The 11,203-nt window shown below is 39.5% G+C and overlaps 1 protein-coding gene across 1 annotated transcript; it reads right to left on the bottom strand.

Annotated features, from left to right (window-relative positions):
* Nucleotides 1-324: 324 nt before the first annotated feature.
* Nucleotides 325-10,276, bottom strand: LOC131888266 (uncharacterized). Its single transcript, XM_059237074.1, has 4 exons — nucleotides 9,625-10,276; nucleotides 4,143-4,412; nucleotides 1,669-1,811; nucleotides 325-1,400 (listed from the first exon to the last, which is right to left on the bottom strand). Exons 1-4 carry the CDS (start codon nucleotides 10,042-10,044, stop codon nucleotides 635-637), a joined length of 1,599 nt encoding a protein of 532 aa, XP_059093057.1. The 5' UTR covers nucleotides 10,045-10,276; the 3' UTR covers nucleotides 325-634.
* Nucleotides 10,277-11,203: the final 927 nt, after the last annotated feature.

Below are 11,203 nucleotides of genomic sequence, written 5' to 3' on the forward strand. Positions count from 1 at the left end.
GTCATGGTAAACCAGACTGAACTTGCTTCAACCCAGTCCATCCTAGGAATGAGCTGCAAGTATATATTTCATATTTAAAAGCTATCATTCCGATCTCTAGTCATTATCAATCTGTCAAGAGCAATGTTTTTCGTTGATGAATAAGAGTGGCTCCCATAAGCTAAAAATATCCTTTCATTAAGATGGTTCAATTAGTGAGCTTTCCAAGGCAAGCAAAACCACATACATTAGGGGGGTTTCCACAAAACGTCAATGCAACCCTCTCTAAAAAGCAAGATTTAACCCGAAATCAAACCTGAGATTCGTTTTGATTTCCCCATCTGTGTGACGTAATGATTGGGATAGACGGAGAATGGAACACATGAAGAAGGCCGTAAGTACATTTTTGGACAAGACGACAAGAGTGAGATTGTTTATTGGGGTGAGTTTATGTGTCAAGTAAGTGATATGAGAGAATCATGAGGTATGGAACATCAGGGAATATCACACCTACCAACTCAGATCCAACAATATTTCGTTCGCCTTGGTACCATGAAAGCGTCAATACATAGCGTTGGTTTTCAATCTCTTTCTGATTAGTTGAATCACCATTCGAGACCCCAAAATACTGACGGATACACAATATTTGATATATTTAAAGTACAACCGTTGTGGACGTCTGAGAAGAGACCATGCCACAAAAATTAGGTGGAAGGGAGCCCTTGATAAACTTTTTAAACTGGATGCGGAATTTCCGACTCAGCACACAATAGACAATCATGTTTGTAGCTGAGTTAACCACTAGAAGCACGTGGCTGACAGAAATCATGAGCAAAGACCACAAGGAGAATTGGGGCCGTTTGGCCAGCTCACAAGCCAGAGATCGATGGATGGTGGCCAATTCATAGATATTCAATAGAATACGAGGGAAGTGACAGATCAGAAATATCAAGATGATCCCCATGAAGATGACAGCCAGGTTGTCCTCATTCTTTCTTCGAGTGGATGACGTCAACACTGAGCTCGATCGGCTCGTATTGGCAGCTGACCTTTGGAAAGTGGACTTGATCAAAGAACCCCCTGCACGTTGAAATCGGATGGACATGCGAATAGTTCGTCGAGGCAATCTCGTGACACCTTCCTTCCAACTGCCAAAACTTCGCCCAGGAGGCCTTACTTGAAGTGTACGCGGAGAAATGTCCGACGCATTAGAAATCATTGGACGTAGTTCCATGTGCTCGTGCAAATTGTTGGACGGGAACGCGGACAAGCCCTCGGGATTTAGGTATTCAACATTCTGCAGATTAGCTAAAGATTCTTGAGCTTGGCTGGGAAGAGTTATCCGAACCGTTGCGTTTTCGGGTGAGGACCGATTGGTGTTCCTGAGGATTAGTTGGCGCCGACGGCGTTCCTTGACGTCACTGGAAATCGAATGCAGGAACATGGTTATTTTTTCCAGCTCACGACTTTTGGCGAACAAAAGCCATGGATGACCTCCTTCGAAGTGTGCCATGAATTTCATCATGGGGGTTAAGGCCTTGCGAACTGATCCCAACGTCAAGCTTTCACTCTGAATGAGACATGGGGCTCAAGTTTCCTAATTTTGAACAAGTGTCCTCAAGTTGGATGGGGAATTTCCCGAACTCTTTTTTGACCCCCATCGAAATTGCTTGTTCACTTGGGTGTTACCTGTATATTTTGGCGTTGAAGAACACCAAAAGAAGGAATGGGAGTATTCCAAGAAGAAGCAAGCGACTCCAGTTGTTGTAGTTCGAATAAATGGGGTTTGTTCGGAGTGGCGTGATCCTCAAGTACGGTTGCCAGTCAACCTCCTGGAATTAAAACAACGAGAGTTGTCGCTAAGCACTCGAGATGGGAAAAGTTTTTTTTTTTGGATCCCTCGTTTTTCAAGTTGGTCTCATCTCTTTGAAGTCTTTTTTTAGGATACCACTCTGCGCTAAAGAAAACGTGATTATTTGGAAAAGGCATGTCTAGTCTGTTGGGCTCCAGGCAACCTCAATTTTGCTGAACGTATGCTTGTCATGCTGTTCAATAGACTTCGAAAGGCCCAATCCTTCTTGCGAATTATGGTTTACATTCTACGCACACTTCAGAGGGCGCTTTGTGAGCTAGTCTCGACCATATATAGGGCCGATTCCTCTTCATTGATTTATGGTGCGTTCGAGTTGTATTGGCGGATTCTATCAAAATCGTAAATATAATAAGTGTCCTAAGTAACATAAAGTTCAGGTTAAAAATGTGGAAAATTTTGACTTGCTTCAACTCATCTTTATTAACTTAATCTAGACTGAGAAAGATATATGATATGCAGTTTCAAAAACTTTTAATCTTAATGCCTTTAGTTGTTAGTTTACATCCAACGGTATTGAGCTTGCCATTCCTTGAATGTCCTTATTTGACATTTGGAACTAACAAAATTTTCGGTTCCATGCCTCTTTGACCAAGCTACAACCAGAACTAGTCGCAAGACATTACCAGATGGTGGGATTTCTTTTGTTGATGTGAAGCAACTTTTCCAATTACTTTCTTTGGTCCATGTTCCATATCTGATCCACAAATGTATCGGTAAGTTTCTCAAACGAGTCAAAATTGATTTCAATTGGCCAACCACTTGCCTAGGTGGACGATCCTAAAAAGATCACCCTTGTCATACTTGCTAGATCCACGTTGCCAAATTTTTCACATTCGATTCCTAAGTACTTCTCATGCAGTAAAGTCGACAAATGTTTGTATGAAAAGACTCTACTTTCAGATCAAAGGACCTTTATTAATAAGAAGAGAGAGGGAGAGAGAGAAATTGAAAAAAAGTTTCAACGATATAGAATCATTTTGGAACCTATGCCCAAGTTTCTTGGTTTCAGTCGTGGGTTTGTTCTGTCTCAGTCGTTGCAATTCTACAATCAGTACAGTACAAGCGCATTCCATTGATAATTAACATTTCCGAAATTGTTTTCGTGTGCATCATGTCAAGGTCTCTTAATATCCAACTCCATGATAAATTCAGCAGACATGTAATTGAAAGTACAGAATGGAGCTCTTGGTAGACAACGAAGTCTTTTGTTGGTTAACTCATCAAATCAGTGTACGATAAGAATTGTATGATTTAACGAGTTCCAATCAACCAATTGCAAAGGCATTCTGTCACACCAGATTTCTGGTTGATATGAATTGATAAACATGTTGTTTTATCAAGACTTAATCTCACTCCCCACCGAAATGACGAAATTATTCAGACAAAGAAGAATGTGAGAAGTTGAAAGGATCTCTAAGATGTCTGGTCTAGACAAGGGGTTTGGAGATCATTCCGAGACGCAACTCACTTATGCCAATGGAAGCATCAAATTCCAAGATGACAATGACAAACCAATCATATTTTGATCTATAAACAAAACGCATAATTAAAATCTGGATCCCAGCAAATAAATGCGATCCACCATAAGTTCATGACTTAATTTGCTCGAGCTTGAACTTAATTATTCATGAAGGGTATAAAGAATGTACAACGATTCTATTCCCCTATTGCATGGCTACTAATTCTTCCAATCTCTCTCTAACCGGCTTTAGGTAAATATGAATGGGAGATTTCATCTTGTTCGGCCTTCTGGTTATCAACTTGACGACAAGAAAAACATCTACTCACATGGCTTGATTACCACGTGCTTGTACTTGAAGAACTGGCGGAAAAGCTAGGAAGAAGTATTTGTATTTCCCCTCAGATAAAGGCAACTTAAATGCATGCTGGCATCCGCATGTTGTTTTCAAGGTTAGAACACCGTAATCAAAAAAATCGGAAGGAAGCCAAAGGAAATGTGACTGTTTCAAAATACTAAACAATATACTGAAAGCAAAATAAATGCATTGTTAAAAGCTAAATCATACTCTGTCAGGGCCACATGCTATTATGATAATCCCCAAGGTCACAAATTTATACCTCGGTGAGATCTTGTTTGACAATTATTTGTCAACACTGTTTATGCAACCGATTTTTTTGATTACGGTGTTCTAACCTTGAAAACAACATGCGGATGCCAGCATGCATTTAAGTTAGTTTCTCCGTTTTGGCGATTCCTTTGCTTTAAAACAAAACCACGAGTGCCATTTTGTGACACCATGAATTGGCTTCTTTGACCCTTTCTAGTTACCTTTTCAGCGTTGGTGAAATTCTCATTCCCATGGAGATAGCTGCCATTATTCCAAAGGTCGATGGGGTTGCTTAGATTGCGTTGAATGTGGTTGTAGCTCCGATTAATGGTCTCATTGTACTCAACAAGAGAGGTTTTCCCAGGAGAGATGGCCTCATAAGCAATATCCGCCTCCAGAAACTTGGGCACATTGAAGAGAAACGCGAGGATTCCAACTGGGAGCAAATATTGGAACAGACGCTTCTTCACAGCGGACTTTTCATTCAAGCTCTGTGGAATTAAACAAAGGAACATGTCATTTCAAGCAGTGGTCAAAGCAAGTACATGAGTTCACGTTCCTCTACAACGATTCTTGACACTGGTTCAAGGTACAAAACTATGTGGTTCAAAATAGTGTTGGGACGATTTTTTTCGGATTCAAGGCATAAGAGACATCTTCTAAGACATGTATATGTTTTCATTTCGCGATCTAAAAGCCCAAGTCAATCTCAGATCTACTTCAGATTGCCAATGGAATTTTCTTTTGAACTTTATCTCCAACTTTTTGCTTTTCGCCATGGAGATGATACAATAAGGGTTAACTAAAAATTTGCATTTCTCTTGAAGTGCATTAGTTCATTCGATGTGCTTGTTAGTTTCATATTAATTGTTTTCAAATCCGGCAAAATTCACCCAAAGGCAATAGGCTCGAATCATTTTACTCCATGAAGCCCTTTTTCCCGCAGGGCTCGAGTCTTTTGCCAGACTCGAGAAAGGACTCGAGTCGGTCCAGCAACAATATCAAAATCAACCGATGGCTCCAGGACAAGTGAAAGGAACTCGGCAAAGCGACTCAAGGATAGTTAATATTTGGATTTGGCCCTCGGGATGGAACAAAACAAGAAAAAGTTGGTTAAGAGCCCTTAATCTTAAGTTTGCAACCGAGTTTTACTCTCTAGTATTGTTCAACTTTTCCGGCCTATGGCGGTCGTTTGGTCTAAATGTACTCTTGTGATTACTTTATCATAGTCATATTATTCGTCAGAATCTTTGGTAAAGAACGAATGCATTGTATTTAATGTCAAAATCTTCTTTGTGCTATTTTTCTCATGAACTTAACCATGTAATGGACGGATTAAAACGTGATTTGATTTCATGATTTGAATGAAGATTGACATTTGAATCGAGAAAGTCATGGGGAGGAGCAAACTAATTAGTCTTTCATGGAGTTCTTTACTTCGAAACAATGTCATTCCATGTATTTGAATGCATTTTCCATCCAGGAAGTACACTTGATTCGACCACTGAAACCATTAACCATCTCCTTAGATTTCATCTGCTCATAAAAGAACCTTGATGACTGATGAAGGACTTCAATTTTCTCTGTCAAATTCATTACTTATGTGCCTTCCTTCTCAAGCTTTCCCGGTCTTCTTCAAACTTTGTTTAAAATGAACACTTTTCCTCGTTCCAAGCCGAAAGTTTGGATGAAATGGAATCTTAAATGGAGAACTTTTCCACCAATTATGCCACAAATGGATTTGCATTCAAGTTTTTTTGCTGAACGAACCAAATATTTGAAGTAGCTGCACATCTCACTGACTTCAAAACAACGGGGTTGCTTTTTTGGTGTTTATTTGTACGAAAAAAATTGCCGGATCCTGATAACTTCTTTTCATTTTTCCACTCGCAAAATCCATGAGACAGCAAAGCTAAGCAAAATGTATGGATAAACCAACAGGTTTATGCAAAGAAATGCTCACAAGAGTCATTCAATTGAAACACTTACCCAATCTGGTATGCATTTCCAAGTGCATTATCGGAATAACCCTAGTTCATTACGACAGGAAAACAGCCGATCTTACTTTCAATATCGATATTACTCTCCATTTCACGCCTTCAAAGTAGTGTCTCTACATATTTGAATGAAACATGGAGTACTACTGTACATTACTTTTTTTCGATTCCATGACAAGTAGAATGCCAGAATCTTCCTATCTCATTTCTTTGTATGTTGTTGCATTTGATCAGCTGTCACCACCACACTTATGACATCCTAGATCTGGAAGGAGTTATGGAGTTTTGGGCTCTGCCTTCAATTACTCTTTCCATTCCGGAGGAGGATGCCAGAACATACCCGTGTCGTACTGTACAAGAAATCGAGAAGTCACTAGCTGCTTCAGGGGATATGTGTTTGACGAAAGAATGGCTACATTCCGCTCAATCAATCTACAAAGGAATGAACAAAAGACGTATGGTGACGCCACTGAGCCCTTTACTCGGAATATGTAAATGATTTGAGGCACATTTCGATCATAATGCTCTTGAGACCTAAATCTTTTTGGGATCGCCTTGGATTATGATTACCAAAGGTTGAAGCGTTTCCTTCTTAGCAAAAGCAGAGATTGCTCACTTGGAAACAAGTCTCGCGTGAAATGTCCGAGAAATTGGGTGGATTACTCGCAAAGGATGTTTCTCTGGGCTCTCCAATCAAAGACTACGAGAGAATCTGTTCTTGTAATGCCAGTTAATAAGGCTGAAGATGAAGGTGCAAGATATTTGCTGACTCTGATCTTCAGTGGATAGAGCCCTAAGGCCGGAAAGTCATTAGATCTGCTATTTCCTTCCCCAAGGAGGTCTGCTAAGCTATCCTTAGCAAGTGCTATCACATTTGAGATGTATTCTTCCGGTCCGAAATGTAAAAGGAATACATCAATAAAGAACGGAAGTTGAGGTCCACTCCAAATTTAGGATCCGCTTTCTTTTAGATTCTCAAGAACCTTTGTTTAATGTCATTTAAATCGGTATCCAGTTTGAGTTTCCTTACATAGTCTTGATCACTGGAACGCCCCTGATGGAACCTATTATTCTACAAATTGCTTCAGAAGGAACAGAGAAACAAACCATCAAGCCATACTTGTAACTTTGATATGGTTAGACTCTGGCAAAATGAGCGGAATTTAAAAAGTTAGTACAAGGACTAATTTTGAAATCTAAAAGCGGCACATCTTTCTCAAGTGAAGAAAATTCAAGGAAGAATGTTGTCCGGCACCCTGATTTTGGGTATTTTTGGAAGGAGAACTAAGACGAACATCGTAGTCAACTCGCACCATCCCCTCATTGAATTTTCAATAATCCAGTGATTTTGATTGAGCTGCGTTATAAAACCCAATAAAATGAACATGTTTGGTCTAATTCGGTGAACGCACTATCAAATTGGCTCAATACCACGATGCTATTTGCTTAGAGAAGGAGCAAAATGAAATAAAAGTCAAAATTCAATACAAACCCAGTGCGGTTTGGCTGGGCATGGAATATCGTCAGTTATCCATGAACGCGTTCACTTGACAAGCCCTATGGAACAGGCCTTTGTGATAGGGGAATTTAGCCGATAAAAATGTGTTTTTATTCAATTGCCGGTTGAATGGGTAATATATTGCTGATAAGATAGAGTTGATGTTACTTTTCAATCTAGAACACGATGGGATGCTCTAATTCTTTTGAAGCACCCTTTAGGCATTGCACGGTCACCCTGTTCGGAGGCAAGGCAGTAAATAATATGGCGGCAGTCCATAATTGGATATATTGGATTTTGAAGAAATGAACTTTCATTTAGTGAGCTTAAACACTCTCACCCAAAAAGTGAGTATGAACTGTAGCGTAAAATAGATTGTACTTCTGATCGGCTTGCCACTCGCCATAGAAAACGAAACAGTTCAATCCCAATATGGTTCTTCACTTTGACTACATTGTCACAAAACGATTTGAAAGTAATTGGTAGTTCAAGCTTGCCATTAGTGATTTGAAGGAGCAAAAATGAATTATTTCCTAATTTCTAAATGCACCTATATGGACAGCATTCAAACCGGAGCTAAAAAGTGAAAGCTTTTACAATTCGTGCCCTTTTTATAAATGGCAAGGTCCAATTGTCAATTGGAAAAGAAAAATCGAACAATTTCTTTCCTTATTCAGGCGTAAAAGCTGCACCTTTCTAAACTTAATTTGAAACTGCAATCAAAATGATTTGATGAACGAAGTTCTAGAGGGTGGCATAAAATTTGATTTTACTTTGATAAATGATCGGGTTGGGGGTTGGAGCTTCTGTCCGCTAGCATAGCCAACCAACTTTTTCATCGCTCAATAATTCAATGTCATCGATAGCCACGGAACAATAGTTGAACATTACCGATGAACAATGCACAATCATTCAGTATTTCTTTTGGGCAATGGAAAAATCCCGCATTAAAGTGACTCTGAGCCCATCAACAGGTTTGCGTAGGAAATATCATCAAAGAGAATCAAACTGAGGACTTCCTTTATGGTAAGGAAAACAAATGATGTTTGCCTCAGAGTGACAAAAAAGACTTCCAAAATGTTTTAATTTTCAACCAAAAAACACAAACAAAGGTTGACAAATTGTTAAACCCAAGCACTTGCGTTTTAGTGGCTAACAATTTGGCAAAAGTAATCCTTAATCAAAGAATTTTGTATTTTTTTCTATTTGACGTCTTCCACTAAGTGTCAATGACTCGTTGCTTAACCTTTCTAACCGTAACCTTAACAAAGTTCATAATTGTAAATGAATTATCCCTCCACTAAATCAAATCGTTCTAAGTTTAAATAGTAAAACCTTACATCGAAGGCACTTGTACGACGTTAACACTTCAGGCACAAGATGTCAAAAAAGCTTGTATTCCCTATCATTTTCAGCACCTGCTTTGGACAAAATAGTCTCGTGCACGAATTGATATTTTTCAAAGTGGCTTCTTTGAATTTTTCTTGCTTTGAAAATTACAAAAATGTGCTTTCAAGAATTTATTCTTTGCCACATTTGGGTAGGCAAAATTTTGCAAACGGATTTGTCGCATTCAAGAAATCTTTTTACGCCTCTTTCCTTCTTTTTCCACAAAACTTTAGTCAAGCTCTAATTAGTGTTTAATAAGGGTTCGCACTATGATGTCAAATGTGTTCATATTTTCTTTTTATATCTAGTTCCAGTGACGTTCAAACTTGAAATGTTTTTTCGAAAAAGATGGAAACAATGTTTTGAGAGGCGGCGACCAATAATTCAATGAGTGTGATGTGATGACTTTCAAACGCTTTAATCAGCTAAATATGAGTGGTTTAGAGGGAAAGATAGTCACCCTCAATATCTGCGTATAGCAAATGAAAAGCTTGTCGAGAGTTTAAACAAATGGACTGAATTCAAATGACGATAATGAAATGCTCCCTTTTAATTGCGTCGTTAAAATGCATAAAGGTGATCTATCCCTCTCCCGTTCAAACCAGATAAAAAGAAGTGGGTTTTCAATTCAATACACTCAACCAAAATAATCTAAACATCGTAATCAGATCCCTACGTGGAGACCTTGTCCCAAATTAGAGATTGAATTCGATTTAAAGTGATTATGTAACCCGTACACTGTACACGAATGACTTGTTTACACTTCGTTTCAAGAAACGTGCAATGAGTGCTTTGCAGTAAAGTTTCTTAATTTCGTACCTGACTGTAGTTGATAGGGAAATGAACGGCTGAATAGCGCTCAAAAGCGATGGCCACAGTCATGAAGATGCTGCCAGTCATTGAGGTTTGGTGCAAAGGGTAGAGGAAGTAGGGGAACATGAGTATATGAAGATCGGACGCCAAATTGAAGCTTTTCCGGAAGCTCTCAAGAATGGCGCCAAAAAGATACCAGATGTCGTAGGCGGCCAGGGTGACCAAGAGAAGATTGAACGAATTCCTCATGTCCTTTCTGGTTAATATGAGGCAAGATATCAAGTTGCCCAATATGCCAAGAGTGGCAATCGAGGTTTGAGCCACACCTTCCACCCAAAACGAGAATTTGACCAGAAAGTAGGAATCGCCTCTGGTGAAAGATGGGCAGTCTAGCGATGTCCAGTCACTCTGATTATAAGCAGTCATGTTAATTCCTCTGATCTTAAGATCAATAATGGAAACACAATGTCACCGAACAACCCCGATTCTCTGGGAGAAGTGGAAAAGGACTGATCTGGGATTGGGAAATCCGTGGGGAATGTGGAAAAGAGAACAGGAGAGAAGAGCGCCAAAGCGTTTTCCTCGCTGCCACCCGCCCGTCTGACAAACCTGTCGAGCTTGCTTCTTCGGAAAGGCTTTGCACGAAGCAAACGGATGAATTTTGTTCCAAGACAAAAGTTCACATCCTTTTCAGATGCATGACATGTGCTTAATAATTCAGGGCATTGCTTTTCTAATTTGGCTAATTGATTCATCCGTTGCCTTGAACGTCAGCAAAAACTGGTTTTCGAAGGCGTAATATCAGATTGGGACAGATAGGAGTCCGGCTTTTTAGATGATATAAAGATCGAGTACACTGAAAACACCAGTAGATATTGCAATTGATTTTCTAATTCCATGCATGAGTGGTCGGGATTACTTTTACTGGAAAGGATTAAAAATACGTGGATTAAAGGCTTTACCCTGATGCAGTTATTGAATGAAGGTCCTTGATCAATAATTTGGATCTGAGGTTATTGATTTTGAAAGTCCTTGAAAAATGGTTAGTGGCAAAAAGCTACAGCCATTTCTTCGAGTTTTCCTATTCAAGACTCAATTTGGAATTCTTTCTGAAGTCTCAAACCACTGAATCAAGCTAGTGCAACAACTTCGTTACTAAAGTAAAAGGGTGTTTTTCGAGCACGTTTCTGATCCTCTCTCCCTTTGAACTGGGGCCGAACGGTGGCGTGGTAGTGATGGGATCAAATAAATTTTCAAAAACAGGATTGCTAGAAAGCTAGGGAAGTCAAAGCACTAGCCGTTTCCAACGTAATGTAAAAGATTAGGTTTGATCCCAAAAGCAACCCTGGTTTGATCGAAGAAAAATCAGGGTTTTTATGTGACTAACTAACGGGTTTTCAATATTCCGCTAGTGATGCCACATACCGCTGAAAATGTAAATTGGTAGCCCTTGTCGCAACCTCCCGTGATTATTTATTTGATCCCATCAGCATGGCGAGGGGTATGGGCATAGCTCTGGACCTTTTGCTCCTCTTTTGCAGGGATAAAAAAGATCGTTTTCTTGACTTTCATATTATTGTCCAGG

Source organism: Tigriopus californicus, chromosome 10, assembly GCF_007210705.1.
Source record: "Tigriopus californicus strain San Diego chromosome 10, Tcal_SD_v2.1, whole genome shotgun sequence".
Lineage (NCBI taxonomy): Eukaryota > Metazoa > Arthropoda > Copepoda > Harpacticoida > Harpacticidae > Tigriopus > Tigriopus californicus.

Coding starts and splice junctions, on each gene's coding strand:
- LOC131888266 (XM_059237074.1), bottom strand. CDS start 10,044: ATGACTGCTTATAATCAGAGTGACTGGACATCGCTAGACTGCCCATCT. Junction 1,812..4,142: donor ATTTCACCAACGCTGAAAAG/GTAACTAGAAAG, acceptor TTTTAATTCCAG/GAGGTTGACTGGCAACCGTA. Junction 1,401..1,668: donor TTCAACGCCAAAATATACAG/GTAACACCCAAG, acceptor TTCGATTTCCAG/TGACGTCAAGGAACGCCGTC.